This window comes from Macrotis lagotis, chromosome 3, assembly GCF_037893015.1.
Source record: "Macrotis lagotis isolate mMagLag1 chromosome 3, bilby.v1.9.chrom.fasta, whole genome shotgun sequence".
Lineage (NCBI taxonomy): Eukaryota > Metazoa > Chordata > Mammalia > Peramelemorphia > Peramelidae > Macrotis > Macrotis lagotis.
Genome location: NC_133660.1, coordinates 223,123,307 through 223,146,570, shown reverse-complemented (window position 1 = coordinate 223,146,570; position 23,264 = coordinate 223,123,307). Strand labels below are relative to the sequence as shown.

Sequence of the window (23,264 nt, the reverse complement as noted above, 5' to 3'; positions counted from 1 at the left end):
TAGCAAAAAAAATTGTATATAATTGGAAAAAAGAAAAGTTACAATTTAAAAAAAGAAAAGTGGCAGCCCTGCTCAGTTAAGTATATAACCATGCAAGATATTAATATTAAAGGTTCAATACTCATGTCTATATGTAAATTGCTTATTTTTTAAATACAATACTATATCAATTTCCAAACCTAGCAGACCCAAGTTCCAGCTTTAAATTTGCCTAAGACATCTCCACTTAGATATCTTATCATCACCTCCAATTCAACTTAACTACAATTTAGTCCACCATTTACAACACATTCCTCTTCCCTATTTCTCTCAATTCACCATCCTAACATCCTTGTAATCTTTTGTCTCTCATGAATAAATCATCACATCTAGGAAAAGATGTCATAAGATGCAGAAAATCAAACTTCCATCATTTTAAGCACAATTATAAATAATGTTTTCATGAAATAATCACCATGGGGACAGAGTTAAGATAGTTGAATAGATGCTAGGATCCAGATGAACTCACCAACATTCTCTTCCAACAACTTGTTTTAAATGAAATTTTGGAGCAGCACAGCCAACAAAAGATCAAAGAGAGACACAGTTCCAATCTAAGCTAACTTGGGAGGACTACAGAAGAGGATGAGTGCAGGCCAAAACACGGAAGGAACACAAACAATGGGCCATGCAAGCAGCTTTGGGATTCTCAGCCCAGAAGATGGAGAGGTCCGGACAAGTCATTAGAATAAGATTTGCTGGCTCTAGCTGCAGCTGATCAGCAACACCATTGCCCATTCACAACTCTGGGTTGTATTCCAGGATGGAAAGACTTGCTTGTGATTGTTCACAAGTTCTATAACCAAGAGGAGCGCCACCATTTGCAGGTATAGAAGAGCACAGAAAAGGGGAGAAGTGATGGCACTTGTCCCAGCATCATGCTACCTTGGAAGGACCAAAGACTTGCAGACCCCCCCAGAACTAGTTCCGAAAATAACAACACAAAAAAAAAAGCCTGAAGCTTGGCACAGTTTCTCTCCATCCTCAAATGAACTAGCTCAACTTTTAAATAAAGTTCATGGTGAAGAAACAGGTTGGGAAAATGAGTCAAAAAAAAAAAAAAGAACTTGACCATAAAAAAGCTGCTACAGAAACTGGGAAGCTGAGTGCGGTCTGAAGCTGGCACGATGGCGGAGACAGACCCCAAAACTGTACAGGACCTGACCGCTGTGGTTCAGACCCTGCTCCAGCAGATGCAGGACAAGTTTCAGACCATGTCAGATCAGATTATTGGCCGAATTGATGATATGAGCAGTCGCATTGATGATCTGGAGAAAAACATCGCTGACCTTATGACCCAAGCAGGGGTGGAAGAAATAGAAGGGGAAAACAGAGTACCTGCTACACGTAATAGTTAAAAGTTTTGTTAATCATCTGGAGTGGATTCTGGAAAGTATTTTTTACAAGCCAAGAGGTGAATGAACAGCTTTTCTCAACTAACTACTGTGCGCAAACATTTTTTATTATACAGCTTGTATTCCTCGAATATGCAGTTTAGGTTTCAAAGTGATTTATTTTTTGATTTCTTGTGCGTGGTAGCTTCATAATATAATACATAAAATGTGTAAACATTAGTTAGTAAACTAAAAATTCTGACTACTCTTGGCTAAAATTTTAAAAATTTTTGGTGCATTTTTTTGTCAGGTCATTGGTTGTTCCTTTTGTAGTAGTTTCAGTTTAATAACAAATTGCCATGAGTTTTTTTTAAGAAATATATTGATTTTTTTCAATTGTTATCAGACTCTTTGTGAAGTAAAAGACCCAGAGTCTATGGTTTGTAATTCTCAGCACAAAATTACTGTTGTACTAATAATGAATAAATGATATGTTGACCATATTTTTAAAGCAGACAAAATAATTCAAGCATTTTGTATTTAGATGTCTGTCATTACTGTTTCCATGATTGAGAACTGTACCTAAAAATCTACTGTAAAAAGAACTAAAAAAGGGGTGAAATTGATTGACAGTAACTACTGCCACTTTTTAATACACTAGAGGATTTGGATAGTGACAGTATCACAATTCCTCACAAATCTAGGGACAGAAAATAACCTTCTCTGAATTGCATTCACTGGTTAGAATTTTTTGTGTGTCATAACACTTCAGTAATTCAGTTATAACATCAAAAGTGCTCACTGTAAGAACTTGAGGGGATTTTAAAACCCATTTAAAATCCATACTTACCTGTGCTACTGATTTTAAAAGCATTTGTCGATTAGAAAACAAGTGGCCATTGTGAATCCTTGTTCACTTATTAACTTACTAACTGATGAATGCCCTTATTATAAGCTTGGATTTTTTAAAGAAAAATTGTAGGTTTTGTTGTTTACCTTTTTTCTTACCTAATTCCTTACACAATAACATTTTTGTATTGGGTTATAGGTGAAATGGAAAATACCAAACATTTTCTTCATTTCATATTTTCTCTATGTTTTAATAAAGAGGTGAGGGACAAAGATTGGATATCCAGATGACTTATTTCATCAAATTGCTCCTGTGTTTAAAAAAAAAAATTAAAGTCAAGATAAAGTTGAAGAATGATATAGAGGTAGAGGGTCATTTTTCCTGAAGAGGAACTTTTAAGTGAATATTTTGTGATTGTAGGAGTAATTTTCTGTACCACCAGATAGTTTATTGTATTGTTATAAATATGAAATAAAGTTATAAAATGACAAAAAAAAAAAAAGCTGCTACAATGACAGGAAAAACCAAAGATATAAACTCAGAAAACAGCTACAGGCAAAGACTCAAAGAAAAATGCTGATTGGAGCCAAGTTCCAAGAATTCCTAGAAAAGTTTCAAAGATTAGAGTGACAAAGGAAAAATGCAATATACATTCAGAGAAAGACCTGATGGTCTAAAAAGGATATCAGAAAGAACTGATGGAGTCTAAGTGCAGATCAAAGCATTTTCACAATTATTTTCATGATTTTTTCTTTTGATTCATCTTTTAAAAATTACTAATAAAGAAAAATAAGTCAATATGTACAATCTATACCAAATTGCTTGATGTCTCAGAGGGGAGAAGTGAAGGGAAAAGGGAGAAAATTTGGAATTCAAAATTTTTTAAATGAGTATTAAAAATTGTCTTTACATGTAATTAGGAAAAAAGAAAATGCTGAAAAAAAAGAAATGGGAATAATATAAGAAAATTTTGAAAAGAGAATTAAAACTTTATAAAAGATGCACCAAAAATAATGAAGAAAATAATACCTTAAAAACCAGAATTGGGGGGGCGGAGGCGAGATGGCGACAGGAGAGCATTGTCTCTTAGGTGCTCTCGTTCAAAACTTATAAACTAATTCTAACTAAATTTTCGAGAGACAAAACCCACAGAGGGATCCAGTGAGGCAGTTCTCCAACCCAAGGTAACCTGAAAAAGAGCAGAAAGGCTGGGCTCCACAGGGTTGGAGCCTGCCAGAGCAAAGGAACTTCAGCCTCCCAGAGGCAGCCGCAGGGAGCTGGGAGCCAGCACACAACAGCGAAGGCAGTTTCCTGACCTACACCTGAGGGAGCACCAGGCCCAATTTGGGGTATCAGTGGGGGTACCTCTTCCAGAGCAAGCATGGGAAGCCCAAGCCCTCAGGGCACACAGCAAGCAGCCCAGATCCAGAAACCAGAAGCAGGAGCTAGTAAGCAGGAGCCCCCCAGGGCATGAGTGCTGAGCCTAGGAAGGGGAGTGGAGAGAGACTGCTGAGCTCTGTCTTCTGTCTCTGGAACAGGACTCTGGGACTCTGACCACATTCAGATCCTGACTGCAGTCTAGGCCCCCCCCAAAGAACAGCAGGGACCCCCCACCTCAGCCCCATGACAGGGGGGTGCACTTGTGGTCATTCACAGGCCAGGAGGGAAGACAGAACCTCACACACTGAGATCCTTGTGGGGGGGGATGTCCCAATAATACTCAAAAGCTCAGGAAGCAGCCCAAAACCAGGCACAGGCAGGAGAAATGAGTAAGCAGAGGAAAAAAAGAGGAATATCATTGAGAAATACTTTGCCTGTGATCCCAAGAAGGATCAAAACAATCAATCTGAAAATGAGGAAGTACAAGCTCCTGCATCTAAAGACTCCAAGAAAAGCAGAAATTGGGCTCAGGCTATGACAGAGCTCAAAAAAGACTTTGAAAATCAAGTGAGGGAGATAGAAGAAAAATTGGGGAAAGGAATGAGAGATGCAGGAAAAACATGGAAAACAAAATCATCAGCTTAGTCAAGGAGATCCAAAAAAAGCTGAAGAAAATAACATGTTAAAAACTAACATAGGTCAAATGGATAAAACAGTTCAAAAAGTTATTAAGGAGGGGCGGCTAGGTGGCGCAGTGGATAAAGCACCGGCCCTGGAGTCAGGAGTACCTAGGTTCAAATCTAGTCTCAGACACTTAATAACTACCTAGCTGTGTGGCCTTGGGCAAGCCACTTAACCCCGTTTGCCTTGCCAAAAAAAAAAAAGCTAAAAAAAAAAGCTCATAGGGCTTGCAATATAATATTCCAGAAGGCAAAAGAGCTTAGAATGAAACCAAGAATCAACTACCCAGCAAAACTGAATGTCCTCTTCCAGGGAAAAAGATGGACTTTCAATGAGTCAGGGGAATTTCAAATGTTCCTGTTGGAATGGCCAGAGCTGAACAGAAGGTTTGATCTTCAAATACAGGACTCAGGTGAAGCACAGAGAGTGGAGAAGAAGGGGAAAATATGAGGGACTTAATGATGATAAACTACATGTATTCCTGTATAGAAAAATGATACTGATAATACTCATATGAGCCTTCTCATTTAATAGAGCAGGTAGAAGGAGCTTTTATAGATGAAGCACAGGAGAAAGCTAAATTTGAAGATATATTGTGGTGTGAAAATGGAGTGAATAGATAAAAGGGAAATGTAATGGGAGAAAGAAAAAGGAGAGGAGGAATAGGCTAAGATATTTCATATAATAAGATTTTTCTTTAATACAACAAGCTATTGCAATGATACGGAAGGGGGAAAGGCAAGGGGGAATGAGGGAATCTTCGCTCTCATCATAGATGCCTAGGAGAGGAAACAGCATATAATACTCAATGGGGTATAGACATCTGGAGTAAGAAGGACAGAAGGGGGACAAGGGGAAGGGAGGGGGGATATGAGTGATGGAGGAGAGGATGGACCATGAGGGGGAGGGGGAGAGTGGTCAGATATAATACATTTTCTTTTTTACTTCTTGCAAGGGGCTGGGATTGGATGGCCTGTCCGGGACCATAGGACTGGGTAGATGCTGAGCCTAAGGGGTGGTATGTGGGCTCAGGGCCTCTTGGCCCCAGAGCCATGGATCAGTCTGCTGTACCACTCAGCTACCCTACAGCAGAGACAGAGTGAAAGGAAAGAGAAAATATAGTACATGGTAGTGGAGAAGTACGAATGGAAGGAGTTGAGATCAGTAATGACAACGGTGGAAAAATATGGAAGTAACTTTTGTGATGGACTTATCATAAAAAATGTGATCCACCCACAAGAGAGCTGGTGGTGTTGGAACACAGACTGAAGCACATTTTTTATTATTATTATTTGGGGGGGAGGGGGTTGCAGGGCAAATGGTGCTGGGTGGCCTGCCTGGGGCCGCACAACTGGGTGATTGTTGGGTGTCCGAGGCTGGATTTGGACGCAGGTGCTCCTGGCTCCAGGGCCAGTGCTCCATCCACTGTGCCACCTGGGCATACCTACAATTATTATTTTTTTTATTTTAATTTTAATTTTTTTCTCCCCCTTTATTGTTCATGTGGGTCTATATTTTTTGGGGGGGGGGGGTTATGTTTCCTCTTTTTTTTTTTTTTTAGGTTTTTGCAAGGCAAATAGGGTTAAGTGGCTTGCCCAAGGCCACAAAGCTAGGTAATTATTAAGTGTCTGCGGCCAGATTTGAACTCAGGTACTCCTGACTCCAAGGCCGGTGCTCTATCCACTGATCCACCTAGCCACCCCGCCCCTATTATGTTTCCTCTTAAACAAGAATATTTTAGTAATGTATAAAAAAAATTATTTGTACAAAATAAGAATAAACAAACAAACAAACAAATAAATAAATAAATAAATAAGGGAAAAAACAGAGCTGGCCTAATCATAAAAAAAAAATCACTGCAGAACTCTAAAAAAGCAGAATAGATCAAATGCAAAAGGAAATATAAAAATTCACTGTAAAAAGAACTCCTTTAAAAGCAAAAATAATCAAATAGAAAATAAGGTACAAAAATTAACTGAATTAACTGAAGAATTCCTTAAAAAGAGGAACTGGCCAAATAGAAAAGGTCACTGAAAAAAATAATTCCTTAAAAGTTACAACTGGAAAAAAAAATTAAAAAATTACAACTGGGCAAGGGGAAGTTAATGACTCCATGAAATTTCAAGAAGCAATAAAACAAAATCAAAAGAATGAAAACTAGAAAATATGAAATATCTCAAAGGAAAAACAACTGATCTGGGAAATAGATAAAAGAGAGCTAATTTAAGAATTATTGAACTATTTAGAAGTCAAAAAAATAATCTAGACATCATCTTTCAAGTAATTTATCAAAAAGAGGGGAAAAAAAATTATCAAGGAAAACTGCCCTGCTATCTTCAATCCAGAGGAGAAAACAGAAAATGAAAGAATTCATCCATCACCTCCTGAAAAGATCCCAAAATGAAAACTCCCAGGAGCACTATAGCCAAATTCCAAACCCCCAGATCAAGTAGAAAATATTGCAGTCATACAGGAGTAATTCAAATATTGTGGAGTCACAGTCAGACATGAGATTTAGAAGCTTCCAATTCAAAAGACCAGAGAGTTTGGAATGATATTCCACAGGCCAAAAGAGTTAGGATTATAAGCAAGAATAACCTACCCAGCAAAAATGAATATAATTCTTCTGGAGAAAAACATGGACATTTGAAGAAATAAAGGACTTCCAAGTTTTCTTGATGAAAAGACCAGAGCTAAATTCAAAGAAAAGACTCAAGAGAAGAATAAAAATGTAAACATGAAAGAAGAATCATAAGGGACTTGATGGAATTAAACTGTTTACATTTCTATTTGGGATGATAATAAATGTAACTCCTAGAAATTTATTAGAGCTGTTAGAAGGAGTCTGTATAGAGAGGGCATGCAAATGAGTTGATTATACTGGGATGATTTTCAAAACAAGAATGTAAGGGTAAGAAAAAGGGATGTAGTGGGAGAAGAGAGAAGAGATGCACAAAGAATGCTTATAGGCACAAAGAAGAGTTTTAAACCAAAAACAGAAAAAAATTAAATATAAAATTAATTAAAAAATTAAGAGGGGAAAATGGGAGGGAACAGGTAATTCTTGAAACTATCAAAATTGGGTCAAAGAGGAAAAAGTGTGTGTGTGTGTGCACACACACACACACAAAAAAATATACACATGTATTATACATGTATGCATGCACTCAGCTGGATAAAGAAATCAATTTTAACCTAAAAGCAAAGAGGAAGAGAAGGAAAAAGTTTTAAAATTTAAAAAAAAAGAGGAAGGGAAGGGAATAAAAGAGATGGGTGGGAAGAAGTAGTAGTTAGAACTAAGACAGACTTTTGAAGAGGAACAGCATAAAAAAAGAAAAAGAAGGATAAACAGGAAAATGGGATGGAATAACACTGTTAGTGAGCATGATGATGAGTGTCAATGGGATGAACAAATTCTAGAAGAGAAGCAGATAGTAGAATGGATTGGAAACCATAATTCAACAATATGTTGTGTACAACAGACATGCTTAGAACAGAAAGATAAAAAATTGAAATGAAGGACTGGAGCATTGTTTATTATCTTTCAACTGAAGTGAATAGAGTAGAGGTGGCAATCATGATCTCAGACAAGCAAAAACAAAAGTATATCTAACTGAAAGACATAATCAGGAAAACTACATTTTGCAAAAAGGAACCATAGAAAACAAAGTAAAATAAAATATTTTACTTCAAGTTTCTCTGATAAAGGTCTCAATTATCAAATATATAGAAAATTGAGTTAAATTTTAAGAGCCATTCTCCAATTAAAAAGGGTATGTGAATAGTGAAAGGACATGAACAGGCAGTTCTCAGAAGAAATACAAGTTTATCTCTAGTCATATGAAAAAATGTTCTAATCTACTGCTTAAAGAAATGCAAATTAAAACAATTCTGAGGTAGCACCTCACACCTATCAAAAATAAAAAATGTCAGGGAGATGAGAGGAAATATGTATATTAATAAACTGTTGGTAGAAAATAATCAGGAACTATATCCAAAAAGGTCTAAAACTGGGCACATTATTACTAAGTCTATACTCCAAAGAAATAAAAGAAAAAGGGAAAGGACTTATTTATACATAAAAATAGTTATAGCAGCTCTTTTTGAGGAACTGCTCATCAATTGGGGAAGAATTGAAGTGTGGCATATGACTGTGATACAGTACTACTGAACTATGAAAAATGACAAGGGGTGTGCTTTCAGAAAAAATATGGCAAAATTTATATAAACTGATGTAGGTGAAGTGATAAGAACCAGGAGATCACTGTATACCATAACAGCAATGTTGTATGTGATCAATTATGAAAGATTAGGTTATTCTGATCAATCCAGTGATCTAAGATAATTTCAAAGGACTCATAATGACAAAATATTATCTACCTCCAGAGAATGGATGAACTGAATGCAATCTGAAATATAATATTCTTGTTCTCTTTATTTTTGTGCTTTGACTAATATAGAAATACATTTTACATGATTTCACATATATAACTGATATTATATTGTTTACTTTTTCAGTGGATTGGAAAGGAATGGAAGAGAACTCAAAATTTAAAAAGAAATAATGTTAAAAAATGATTTTTTTAAAAAAGAAACTACTTCTTTCTTGGAAATTATCTATCAGAAATGTTCACAATTCTGGTTTTGTTCATTTGATCACAAATATACTGTCCTTGATTATTGATTTATATACATCCAACAATATGTAAAGTACACAGACAATTAAGAAAGCCCACATAAATATTTGATACTATTGTCAGTAGTATAAGAAACATATAACATTTCCAGATATTAAGAAAAAAATAAAGATTAAACAAAACAAACAAGGTGTGTTGTTTGTTTTTTTTAAGGAATAAGTAGTTTCTCAAATCTCATAACAATGAAGGAAAAAATCTCTTATACTCCTCTTAAATTGTCAGGAACTTAAAAAAATTATAAAAAATCTGAAGTCATGTTTAATTTTACTTACGTATAGTTTATCAAATTCAGAGATCTACAGCTAAGACAAGCTCGGTCTCCCAGACTACCTAAAACCAAAAACAAAGAAAAAAAATTAAATCCCTACCATTCCAAATTTACATTGCAGTGAAGTTATTTAAAATTTTTTAAAGAAATATTTAGTGAATTATTGTAAAAGGTATCATTATGTAAGTTACAAAATACTCATTCTGTTTAGTTTAATCCCAACTGCATGTTTCCTGGTTAATTGTCTCTTAATACTTCTTGCACATAGATTATATGATCTATTTGCACACCTAGTCCCCCATACATCTCTAACCTGGCTTTTGAGTCCCCTGTAACTTTCAGTTTTCAAAAACTGGATTCTTCCAAGATTTACAAATCATTTTTTATTTATTTATTTAGGGCAATGAGGTTAAGTGACTTGCACAAGGCCACACAGCTAGGCCATTATTAAGTGTCTGAGTCTGGATTTGAACTCAGGTACTCCTGATTCCAGGGTCAGTGCTCTATCCACTGCACCACTAGCTGCCCCCTAAGATTTACAAATCACAAAGTATCACTGAAACATCATTCATTTAAAAAATGTACTTTGGTATCAGGAAGCCCTTTAAGATTGTTAAACAGTTTCATTAAATGCAAGGTAGCCTATCCTCTTCATCCCATCCTCACTGTCCATTGATAAAACCTGTCCTATAATGTGTGTGTGTGTGTGTGTGTGTGTGTGTGTGTGTGTTTAAGACAAATCAATTCAATAGACTTGCCATTTTCCAGCTAGATTACAGACAATAACAATTGCTACTCTATTCTTCACCTGATTTTTTTTCCTATGTGGATTATTAAATTGACCTACTAAGTAAGCCTGGATCACTTTCATATTCAGGGACTTGATACAATAAAATGAGAGCACCTGGAAGACCTCACAATCTTAGGGAATCCTTCTACTTGGACCTTAAATAGAACATTCTCCATGACAGTGTTGAACACCTTTACCAAGCATATACTTCCCTAATTTAATTCAATTGACAAGAGAATCTTTAGATGTGCATTTTAATGCTTGACATAACAGACAATAAGCAAAAATGGCTTTCTTATATCCCATATACCTTTCAATTAATTCTGAAGATAAAGGTGTGATCCAACATAGAATACTGCTTACAAAAACCTATCTGTTACTACTTAATTCTCAAAGATTTTATAAAGAAAGATATAGGACTATAAGTTGGTAGTTTTCATAGTCTCTTAATTACCTGGTTTTGTGAACAAAATTGCCTTATTTTTCACCATTATTCTGATATTTTCCCTCTCCATTACAATCAAATGTAAAATATGCCTAAATTGGCAAGAAACTGAAAATTTTTTCCTTATAGCCCATGAGACTCTAGGCAAACCACTTAACCTCTCTTGTAAAATGGGGGGGTAGGTATATTTCTAAGATCCCCTCCATATTAAGGAAACAACTAGGTCTCCGGTTGAGAACAAAAAGTTGAAAGGAATGGGAAAAAAAGAGATTTAAGATAAAAGCAATTTTTTTTAACCTATGGAGCAGGCATTCCAGCAAGAGGAGCCAAAAGCATAGGCAGCTTTAGAGTGGACATGTTTGGGTTGAGTCAAGGGTTATAGGAATAAGATGGCAAGTTGGGAGGGTCAGAGGAAAAGTGAGGGGGGGGAAAAGGGGGATGTCAGAGAAGGAGTATGAATAATAACAACCGAGGGTTCTGAGTCACTGGGTAGAAGTTTGTTAAGCACTAAGAAATTACTTCAGGGGGTGGCTAGGTGGCGCACTGGCCCTGGAGTCAGGAGTACCTGAGTTCAAATGCTGCCTCAGACATTTAATAATTACCTAGCTGTGTGGCCTTAGGCAAGCCACTTAACCCCATTACCTTGTAAAACAAAAAACAAAAAAACAAAAAAAACAAACCCTAAAATAATTTTAAAAAAAGAAATTACTTCAGGTAGATTATTAATATCCTCAGGAGTTTGGCTCCAAAATGGCATCTTTTAAATTGGATAACTAGGCCCAAAATTCCTCCCCTTCCCCCAAGGCTAGAGGCTTAAAGATGCAGTCAGTGAAAAAAGAAAAACACTGGATTTGGAACCAAGAAAGGCTTGAGCATGTCACACAGCTGGGTGATCATTGGGTGTATGGGGCCGGATATGGGCTCCGGTGCTCCTAGCTCCAGGGCTGGTGCTCAGTCCATTGCGCCACCTGGCCATACCTACAGTTATTACTATTATTTTTTTTTAATTTTAATTTTTTCTCTCCCCTTTATCGCTCAAGCGAGGCTATATTTTTTGGGGGGAGGGGGTATTTTGTTTACTCTTAAACAAGACTATTTTATTAATGTATAAAAAATTATTTGTACAAAATGAGAATAAATATTAAATACAAAAAAAAAAGAATAAAAAGGAAAAAAAAAGAAAGGCTTGAATTTCAACTTGAAAAGGCTATGTGACTACCAACCAGTCACTGAAGCTCTCTAGGGCTTTTTCTTCATTTGTAAAATGACAATAATACCTACCTCAAAGAGTTATTATAAGGATCAAAAAAGGTTAATAAAGCACTAAAATGTTATAAAATTCACTTATTTTTTATTAATACAATCCAATAAACATTATTAGGGAAGCAGCATGGGTCAATGGCAGACTTCTGGCCTTTGAGTCCCAACAGATTGCCTTTGCATACCAGAGGAAAGAGAAGGGAGTATTCTGACTAAACATCCTAAGAAGGAATGGAGGAGTAAAGAAAGGGAGTGAGGGGTAAGAAGGGAGGAAAGGAACTTTGGTCTCAGTCTCTTCATTCTTCTTTGAACTCCTAAGACCAAAGAAATTGGATTTTCCCATTACCTTGCTAGTCCTAGCAGCATCCCTGCAACAGCTGCATTGGAAGCCTTATTGAAGGGGGGGGGGGGGGAGTAGTTTCAAGGTTTCACAAGAACCCAAAGAAACTATACTAGTTATGCTGAAGGGGAACTTCTTCAGCACCCTATGAATGGGAAAGGCCTTCTAATAACAAGGTGAGCCCCTGGAAAGCTGGGGATGGTTTTCCATTTCTTTGCATACCACTTCCTTGGGATTCTGAGTTCCCTAAAACTGAAATTTAGTTCTTTATTAAATAGATTTTGCTATGTAGTCCTTCCCTCAAAACAAAGTAGCCACCAGTTAAGCACCAAGCTCTTATGTAACAATTGGGATGTGATACTACTTCTTTCTCTTCACAGCAAAGACAGGCCTCTAGGATAACAGAAGTCATATGAGCCAACACTTGCCCCTGTACTTGATTTAAATTCTTTCCTGAGTTCTCTGCCTTTACCCAAGCTGTCACTGGGTCTGATTTCTCTGGTTCTGTTTCTTCCTGTGTCTGTCCTTCCCTCATCCCTTATCCTGGCTGGAGCAGCATAGCTCCCCAGAGTCAGGGAGACCCATATGCAGGTTCTACTTCTGCCTCACACTGGCTTAAGCACCCCAGAGTTTCAAGCAAGCTCTGAGAAAGCCCTGCACTGGTAGATGGAATTCCTTCCTAAGAGTTCCCTTAAAAATAAAAATACTGATTCCAGATTAAAAAAAAAACTGGCTTAATTTGATGGTTAGGAAGTATTACCTCAGTATTGTTTAATGTGCATTTTTCTTATTAGTGATTCAGAGTATTTTTATTTGGTTGTTGAGTTTCCACTTCTACTTCAGTAATTTGCACATATCCTTTGACCACTTATGCAATGAAAAATGATGCTCAGTCTTAAAAATTTTGGCTAACAGATGTTTATGAGATGTTTTATAAGAGTTATTCTTTAAGAGACATGGTTAAAGAATACAAATTTGTTTTAAAAAAAATGCAAATTATCAACAAATAATTTAGAAAATGTTTACAAACCACTTATGAGAGAAATAAATTACACCACCTTGAAGGCATAGCTCAGTCAATAAGCAGTTATTAAGCACTGGCTATGTCCTAGATACTGTGTTGAGCACTAAGGGAGGGATAGTAACCGTTATGCTACTGGAGGACACAACCCCATAGGCTGATAGCCTAACACTGTCCATTGTGGGCTGTGAAGTCAGGGGAACTCGGCTCATAAGAAAAATACAAGTCATGTGTTATTTATGGCATACTGAATGCAATAAACAAGATCAATACTATAGAGCCATGAAACAAGTCTTTTCACATCAAATAATTTGAAATCTACCAAAGAGAAAGCACACCAAGTCTAATAAATTAGCTCAGTAATCTATTTTCTGCTAGGCTATATGAAAAACCCAGGATTTGGCAACATAGGAACTTGGTTCAAATCCAATCTCTGGTCCTTATTGCCTGCATGACTCAGTCATTTCTTAGAACTAGATTTTATTTTCCTTCTCTGTAATGTGGTTGATCTTCAAATTTCCAATAGAAGTTGTTTCATTGTTTTTTTTACCTTATAAGGAGTGCTCAAGAAGGGTTTGGTGATCCCTTTTCAGGACAGCTCAACCACCTTTGGTGTCCACCTGACTCCCCCAACTCCCCCACCTATGGCTCCAAGAAGCTGTAGCATGTGCAATGGCCACACCCCAGTAAACCATCTCAGCGAACAGGGTTAAACCAAGTTGAGAGTAGCCAAGTGGGTCTCAAACCTACTGATGAGTTAGGGAGATGTCTACCCCAAGCATGTGAAGACTTCCCATGCAGAATGGGCAGATGGGAACAATTGGTTCCAAATCCCATGAAGATAGATGAAGTGGCACTGTGTAGTGCAGAGATTGATGACGCTGCAACATCTATCATCTTGACTCTTGTCCTGCCATACTAGACTTCAAGACTCAGGAAGATAAGAGTTAGGCTGATGACTTTGTGCAACTGTTTCACTTAAATTCAATTTATGAGCAAGTTAAGACATCACCCCGTGACATCCTGTCCTCTTTGAAAAACAACAGGTCCAGTATTCCTAGTACCTAGCAAAAGATTGACTGAATAGGAATTTAATACTTGGAGACTGATTCAAGCTCTCTCCCAATTCCAAATCTTTTCTTCTAATGATGTTCCCACATCATCTTAGTGACTAAAACAGTTCTACAGTAAGATCCTGACTGAGACAAGAGTAAGCAAAACTTCAACACAACGTATTTCACTTCTCGACTGACAACTTGATTGTCTTCTTATATGATCCTGTTTTGGCCACATTTTCCTTATAATGAGGAATTTTTTTCAACTGGAGCAAAAGCAATTAGAGGGGAAGAAAGGGCAATGTGAAGTAACCCTCATAGATAGAAGACAGCTTGACTTTGAATACAGCTGTATCAAGAGAAAATACAAATTGTTCCTTACCAACAAGGACTCTGGAGGGGGAAAAATGAGCCCTGGGAAAAGGGGCTTCTTAGTCAAACACTGGGAAGGTAATCAAAGGGCTATTGGGCCATATAGGCAGGCCAGATGTTGTCATCTCATCAGATAGTTACAACTCTGCCCACTTCACTTCAAATATTACTTCCCTCCAATTTGTAAACTATGTTAGCCTGCATTTATTTAGATGTCACTTTATAATTGTTTTTAGGTGTGAAATTCGAAAATAGATTCCACATCAACATTACCATAATTCATATGTGTTCAATAAAGGCTGGTGCATCCAACAAGTACTATTTTTTCCTAGCATCAATACTGAATGTTTTGTCTAACCTTCTTATACATCACAAGTCTTGGGTAAGTCACTCAATGCTCTAGGCCTCAGTTCCCTCAACTATATAATGAAGCAGCTAGGTTAGGACTCTGAGGTCCCATTGGCTTAGAATTCATTAGGTCAGGTTTGTAAACAATTTAAATACTCACCAGTTGTGTGACATGGGAGGCAAGCCATTAGCTTTCTAGCCTTGGATCTCTCAATTGTACAGAGTATGTTCTACCTAGATCAATTGTAGAGAGTATGTACTACCTAGATCTCAAAAAGTTCATGTAAAGAAAAGCACTTTATAGCTTAAAATAAATATGATTTTAAGAAACATTCTAATTAAATTTATCTTCATTTAATAGAATCAGTTTCCAGTTTGGAAGGGACCTCAGTAATCACCTATTCCAACCAGATTGGGACAAGAATTTCCTGGATCAAAGGTATTCTAATCATATTCCCTAACATTAAGTCTAAAATTGCCTCTCTTCCACTTCTACTTTTACTATTAGTTCTATCCTTTGGAGTCAAGCAAAAGAAATTTAATTCTTCTTCCAAATTTCAGCACATTCAATGCCTAAAGAGGGTTTATATCAGGGTCTCCTTGAATTTACTCTTATCCAAGATAAACAAACATTCCCAGTTCCTTAAACTGAACCTCTTGTGGTATATGATCTCAAGCCTCTCCAGTCCAGCGATGGGTCTTTTCTAAACAGGTAGCTGTACCCAGAGGTGACTACAATATCAAAGGTAGTAGAACCACTATCTCTGCAGCCTGAGGAACTGGGGTCAAACTGAAATACTGAAGCTTCCTGTCATGTGACCCTGAACAAATCCTTTCGGTATCCTTGCCTGTAAAATGAGGTGGTTGGCATAGATGACTTCTGAGATCCTGTCTAAACTTTCAAGCTAGAATCTTATGATTCTATAACTAAAGTCAAGTATAATGGGACTATGCTATCTCCTACACCCCATATTTCTCAATATTGAAAATCATATCAGTTTTTTACCCTATTTAACTCCTCACATCTTTCACAGTCCAACTGCTCCCTAGCCTCATCTCCTATCTCCTGTACTTATTAGGCTAATTTTTCAAACCTAAGTGTGAAACTTCACATTTATCACCATTACATTTCATCTGATTAGATTTGGATCAAAATTACAACTGGCCATGATCTTTTTGAATCTTGTCTTTGCCAATTGGTGATATTATCTATCTCTCCAAACTTTGTCATCTATAAATTTGATAGCCATGACATTTTTGCCTTCATGAAAGTCATGACTAAAAATGTTAAGCAATACAAGTCCAAACACAAATGACTAAGGCTCTCAACTAACAACTTCCTTCCAAGATGACATTGATAATTCTAAGCAAAGTCATGAGTTATATAGGAAATATCTAAAGCATTTCCAGAACTAACAGCTTATTAATGGTGTCAACAGGCTCTGCCATCACCTATTTCTTTAAAAAATGCTCACTAACCGCTCCTCAATAATAAATTTGAGAATTTTGGCCACTTGTATATGGTTTGACAATTCTATTATCTTCCTCTTTAAAATCAAGAATTTCTCTTTTTGCCTAATATATGCTTTAAAAAAATTATTTTTATTATCATTACAATATTTTAAAACTTTCATTAGTCTGTCTTTACCAACCTCAGATCATTCAAAACTTTAGGTTTCTTGACACTGTTATTTTAATTTTTTCAATTTCATGTAAAAACAAATTAGCAGATTTTTGAGTTCCAAATTCTCGCCCTGAGAAAACAAATATTTTGATATTCCTGACATTATTCTTATTATATATCTACTGTGTGTGTGTATACTTTTCATTTTTTTCCAATTACATATAATTTCTGTAAGATTGAGTGGCATAATTTTCTGCTTCCCCCTCTCTTTCCCCTCCCCATGCAAAGCTAATAATCTGATTTAGGTTATCTAGGTACAATCATATTTGACTATTTCCATATTAATCAAGTTGTAAAAGAAGAATAGAACAAATGGGAGGAAAAAACCCATGAGAAGAAAGAAACATAAAAGAAATTTTAAAAAGCAGAAATAGTACACTTGGTCTGCAATAGATGCCATTGTTTTTTTCTCTGAATATGGATGGCATTTTCCATCCCAAGTCTTTCAGAATTACCTGATACCATTCTTAAAGAATAATGTCATACTTCTGAGTCATCCTCTATTGCCTACTATTACTTCCATCTTATGTGTACGTTTCTTTTAAAAATCTAAGGGGTTGGGGCGGCTAGGTGGCGCAGGCCCTGGAGTCAGGAGTACCTGAGTTCAAATCCAGCTCAGACACTCAATAATTACCTAGCTGTGTGATCTCAAGCAAGCCACTTAACCCCATTGCCTTGGGGGAAAAAAAAAAACCTAAAAAAAAATAATCTAAGGGGTGGAGGAGTTCCCCATACATATCAATTTCCTATCATGATTGACATAATACTATAGTTATAATTTGAATACTGAATATAATAGTGCATACAATGCCAGAAATGCATAAACCAAATATGTTAAAAGTTAAAAGCAATAGCATGGGAGTGTAAAGAATACTGACTGGGCTTGGAGTCAGCAGAGATCTGGGTTCAGTTCTTGCCTCATATAAAGCAAAACTAACGCTCCCAGTGGTAGTTTCCCCATGGACTTATAAGATTCAAATGAAATTTTGAAGTATTATATAAACATGAAGCACTATGATTATTAGTTTACTTGCAAATGTAAAATCTCGTGCATGCAAGAAATGTCTGTAACCAAATCCCTTTGCCCTTGCTGTTATCAAACGCCTCCTCTGTATCCAGTATTGTTCTGGCATACAAAGACAAAAAAGAGGCAGTTATTGCTCTAAGGGAACTTGGACTCCAATCAGGGGCACATCATATCCATGCATTATGAGACAAGATCTGTTTTGTATTCAATGGTTTAATTATATCAGACTGTCTCACCAGGAAAATGCACACATCAGTATGTATATACAAGTGCCTTCAACTTTTAGACCTCCCAACTCAACGATTCATGCAAGGGTTTTATGCTAAAGTCTTTAGCAAATAAAGAAGGAAAAACCCACCTAACCTTTATGGAAATATCTATAGCTTTGTAATGGAAAAAAAAAGTTATCAACATATGCCCAACTATGGTATATTAGCATTTTAGAGTACTACAGTGCTATTAAAAAAAAGTAACTAAGGGGGCAGCTAGATGGCGTAATGGATAAAGCACCAGCCCTGGAGTCAGGAGTACCTGGGTTCAAATCCTGTCTCAGACACTTAATAATTACCTAGCTGTATGGCCTTGGGCGAGCCACTTAACCCCCTCTGCCTTGCAAAAAAAAAAGTAAGAAGATCTAGAAGGAGCTAAAGTCTCAGAAAGTGCAACCTGCAGAAGCAGAACTAGATATGCATGCACTTCAACTATAAAAAAGCAGGAAAAAAATGCAGAATCAAACCATTTTTCCTTATTTTTTGCTTGTTAGTCCATTGACCTTACCCTGTGATTATGCAAAAACTATCTATTTGGGGGGGATTTTTGGTTGCTAAACAAATTAATAGAAAAATATAATTCGTCACTATGGATAATTCCTTCACCAAAATAGACCAGAATCATTCTATGCCATAGTAGATGGTCTTTGAATGTCACTGTGGCCCAAAAAAATCCATAATCCTGCAGGCAATCTGATGAAGTCTGTCTGCCTTCAGTTAGGCTGACTCTCTGACAACACAAAGTATCTTCACATTTATACTAACAGCTGCTGCAGCTCTGCAGGTCCAATGCCAGGTCACACTCCACAGACACTGCCTTCATAAACCCAGTTAACTTTAAGACCTGAGGGACAGTATAGCAGAGGAGGTTGAGTAGGAACATAGGAACATCATTCTACAATTCAGTTTTTGCAAGATTCGTTATTACAATTCTGATATCCCCCCCCAAAGTCAATCATTCCTCTCAAAATATAGCCTTGTTTAAAAAAAAAAACAACTATACAAACATGTCGTATTTTCCCAACACCAGGGATCCCTCTGTGAATCTGCAAATATTAACTGACCATCCTTGCCCAAATATCACTGTAATTAGGTCTAGATTCTATCTTCTTGGCCTTCACTTGTTTGGGTCCAGAGTGAGGAAGGTCTCAGTTCACACAAGGCTACTCATACTAGCCTGATAATTGCCCGGAGTTCAGGTGATCTGTCATGACCAGAACTGGACATAGAGAGCAGAGCAATGTGAAAGCTAGTCAAAGGATCAGCTTTAACGAGCTAACATCAAATCAAATGTAAGATAAAAATAAACTAATGTAAGATGTAAATATAGATCCCTTTTGCCTACTGTTTTAAGTTTGCCAAATTTGGATCAATGGAAACAATGAAAAGACTGGTAAATTGCCTTCTGTGGGGGGTGGGGGGAGGGAAGTAAGATGAGGGGAAAAATTGTAAAACTCAAAATAAATACAATCTTTAAGTTTACCAAATCCTTTTCTCATACTTTATAAAGGAGAGTACAAGTATTATGTGTCTATCTTATACTGGCAGGTAAGTGGATTATCTGAGAAGTCAAATGACTTGACTGAGATCACAGAACTGAAAACAAAATACTATGATGCTGTGAGGTGACAGAGCTAGGGGTAAAGACAAATTAAACGTTCTTTCCACTATACAACTAACAGGTTGGCACTAGGTCTCAAAATCATTAGCTAGGTCACACTTTCAACAAAAAAAGTCAGTAAACTGAATAACAACTCCCTATTTTTCATAATACCTTTCCTCCTTTGATTCCCGGAACAACCCTGGAAGGGGGAGATATTGGGGCCTTATTCTCATGAAAATATGACTAGTCTTAGAACTATTTTAACATACACTTAGAAAGAGTATACTGCATCTAAGTCCCTAGTGTTAAGTATTTAATTATTTTCAAATATCAATTAATTCTCACTAAATATACAGTAAAGACATGCATATTTAGTAATATTCGCTGCTAATCATTTTTGTTAGATTTTCACATTCAGATAATGGAGAATTGCTATCTCCTACTATTATATTTGGGTGTATTGTTCTTTTACTATGGTCAATATTTCTTTTATGAATTTAACTGCCAAGTTTCAGTGTTTATAAAATCATACTATATATGGTATTCATTTTTCCTTTCATCCTTAAATCATGCCCTGGTCTTTCAAAAAAAATAGTTACTGGGCACTGAAAAGATGAAAAGTGACAGACTGCTGAATTCATTGCTTTGCAAAAATCTAAAAAGAAAAAAGAATGTACATTTCCTAGTACTCTCTCTCTTTTTTGGGGGGGGGGGGGCAAGGCAAATGGAGTTAAGTGGCTTGCCCCGGGCCACACAGCTAGGTCATGATTAAGTGTCTGAGGCCGAATTTGAACTCAGGTGCTCCTGACTCCACCTAGCTGTCCCCAAGAAAGGACATTCCAAGAATTGTGTTTTATCAAGTGGAAAGTCCAGGGTTTGGAGTAAACCTGGGCTTTTCCACTTATACTGCTTGTGACCTTGGGAAATCATTAAGCTCTCGGGATCTGTCCTCAGTGGAAAAGCAGAGGGCTGGGCTGCATGAACTCTGAGACCCCTTCCCGTTCCCGGCTCTTTTGAGGCAACACCAAAGAGAAAGACCTCACCTTCCCCTCCTTCCACAAAGTTCAGCGTGCATTCGGTCTAGGTGCCGATGCATAAGAGAGGCCTAAAGCCTGAAGAGCAACCACCTCGAGAGGCAGAACAGACCCGAGTTCAAATCCAGCCTCAGACACTTAAATACTTCCCTAGCTGTGTGGACTTGGGCAAGTCACTTCACTCCGTTGTCTTGGAAAAAAAAACATAAAAAAATACCAATAATAGTAAGTATACAGTGCATAGAGCACCGGCCCTGGAGTGAGGAGGACCTGAGTTCAAATCCGACCTCAGACACTTAATCATGACCTAGCTGTGTGGCCTTGGGCAAGTCACTTAACTCCGTTGTCTTGAAAAAAAACATAAAAAAATACCAATAATAGTAAGTATACAGTACATAGAGCACCGGCCCTGGAGTGAGGAGGACCTGAGTTCAAATCCGACCTCAGACACTTCATACTTCCCTAGCTGTGTGGACTTGGGCAAGTCACTTAACTCCGTTGTCTTGAAAAAAAACATAAAAAAATACCAATAATAGTAAGTATACAGTGGATAGAGCGCCGGCCCTGGAGTGAGGAGGACCTGAGTTCAAATCCGACCTCAGACACTTGATCATGACCTAGCTGTGTGGCCTTGGACAAGCCACTTAACCGCACTGCCTTGCAAAAAAAACTAGGAAAAAACAAGTAAAAGAGAAAAAAGCCGAACTGCCTCCACCTGAGGGGGGGAGGGGGGAGGGGGCAAAGCCAAGGTGAGGCGGGGAAGGGCGAGGGGGTCCGCATCCCGCCGGCCCGCGCTCAGGGCTGGGGAGGGGGAGGGGAGGCGGCGGGGACAAAGGTCGGCCCGGTCACGGGGGGCCGCCCCCGGCTGACCCCGGCCCGCGCTTACCCCTCCGGGGCGCGGCGGCGGCGGCCGCGACGGGGCCGGCGTGGGGCCGGGCGAGGCGGCCGGCCGCGCGTCCGCAGCAGCTCCTCAGTAAGATGGACGCCATGCGGCCGCCCTGACTCCGCTCCGCTCCGCTCCGGCGCGGGCTCCTCCCGGCTCCTCCCGGCGGCCCGGCCCGGCCCAGCCCGGCCTCGCAGGCTCGCGGCCCGCACGTCGGACGCAGCGCGCACGCGCGGCGGCGGCACGTTCGCCGTTGGCTTCCGGCGGTTGACCCCGGCTCCAGCCGAGGCCCCGGCGGCTCCCCGACGGAGCGCGTGGGGCGGGGCGGGGCGAGGACGCACCGACAGCCCCGCCCCCTCGCCTCGCGCGGCCCATCCCATTGGGCCGGGCCGGTCTCGCTACGGACCCTGGCCCCGCCTCCCTCCCTGGCCTCGCGCCGGGTGAGGCGGGAAGCCGAGGACCCACGGAGAGGACTTCAAGTCCCGGCAGGCCACGGGCCAAGCCCCAAGGTTTGCTGGGCGGGGAGGCAGGCCGAAATGAACTCTGGGACTTGTAGTTGAGGTAGAGCTTCAAGCAAGACCGGATTCCCTAATCTTTTATGGCAAAGGTGCCGGCTCTTAGTCTGCATCATAACTTACGCAGGTTTTTGTGGGTTGGAGATCGGATCTTTGACTTGGTTGGCATAGAAAACTGCCCCCACCCTCCCGCTTCGTGCGAATGCGTCCCTCCTAGGCTAGTTACGGCCTCAAGCCCTCGGCCGGTGTGCGCATGCGCCTACGGGCTCCCCGACCGCTGACTGCAAGCCCAGGCTTCCAGCCAGCCCGCCAGGCTGCAGGTAAGGAAATAGAGCCCAGAGGGCACCCTCCACCCGCAGAGTTAGGCCTCCCTGAAAGCCCAGACCGCTTTAAGAGCATTTGAATAAAAGCATTTATTCAGATAGGATCAAAGATCTAGAGCTGGGAGGTCAGCTGCACCGTTTCCCCATCTTTCAGGTGATGAAACTGAGAGCCCTAGAGGATAGGTAACGGGAGGTCCCACCTGGAGCAAAGCTGGAAAAGGAGCAGGAGACCTAACGGGTAACCCCGGGGGGAATAAATAGCCTCGGTTTCTGATCTACCAAAGAGAGACAACTTCACCTCCCCGGGGGGAGCGCATCATCTCAGTTGTTGTCACTAGGCTGGACCTGAAGCCTCATCTGTGCTTGCAGACTGAATGATTGTGAGGATCCAACCACTAGGGAACCCTAAAGCGCTAGCGGCTGTGACCCTAGGTAGGGCCGGGCTGCAGAGCCTCCAATGGTGTCCCTTAGGGGTCCGGAGCCCCCTAGGCCCTGATTCCCGCTGAGCAGCCGCCTCCCAGGGCCAGGCGCCTCCTAAGTGGTTTCTGACTGGTTGATGAGCCCCGGCTTCCTCCGATGAGGAGGAGCCCAAGAGCCGGGGACTTTTCTTGGTAGGGAAGGCAGCCCCAAAGTCCACCTTCACTCCTTCCTTCCGCAGGCTCCGCTGGGGTGGGGCCATTTTCCCCCGGAGGAAATTCTCTGCTCCCAGCGCCCCAGTTTGGAAACTAAGGACTACCGCCCTGATAAAAGGAGAGCCGGAAGGTATTGAATTGGACTTTGATCTCTCTTCTGCGCACTCCGTTCCAAGTCCATAGCCAATGGGCTAAGCTTAGCTGGTGTTTTCTACCCCCAACCCCATTTAGAGTTTAAAATTCCTTGTCATTCTTTTGTAACCCCTAATGGAATTCTCTTCTGGGCAGTCCAAATCACGGCCTGCCATGTGGGAGACGCAGAACCGGTAAATCAAAGAAAAGTGAGGAGGTACTTGGGGAACCTCCTACTTTGAAAATTGAATTCTCAAATAGAATATTATTTTAAGGACTTGA

The 23,264-nt window shown here is 39.3% G+C and overlaps 2 protein-coding genes across 3 annotated transcripts in view; one reads left to right on the top strand and one right to left on the bottom strand.

Annotated features, from left to right (window-relative positions):
* The window catches only part of LETM1 (leucine zipper and EF-hand containing transmembrane protein 1), an 84,889-nt gene extending 63,388 nt beyond the window's left edge, over positions 1 to 21,501 (bottom strand). For both annotated transcript variants that reach the window (XM_074229939.1, XM_074229940.1), the window contains exons 1-2: positions 21,384 to 21,501; positions 9,254 to 9,311 (exon numbers count right to left, since the gene is read on the bottom strand). In XM_074229939.1, coding sequence (XP_074086040.1) covers positions 9,254 to 9,311; positions 21,384 to 21,486 — 161 coding nt within the window. In that variant the 5' untranslated portion in view covers positions 21,487 to 21,501. The remainder of the gene's footprint in view (positions 1 to 9,253; positions 9,312 to 21,383) is intronic.
* Positions 1,137 to 1,718, top strand: LOC141518172 (heat shock factor-binding protein 1). Its single transcript, XM_074229946.1, has one exon. The coding sequence runs from the start codon at positions 1,167 to 1,169 to the stop codon at positions 1,395 to 1,397; it is 231 nt and encodes a 76-aa protein (XP_074086047.1). The 5' UTR covers positions 1,137 to 1,166; the 3' UTR covers positions 1,398 to 1,718.
* Positions 21,502 to 23,264: the final 1,763 nt, after the last annotated feature.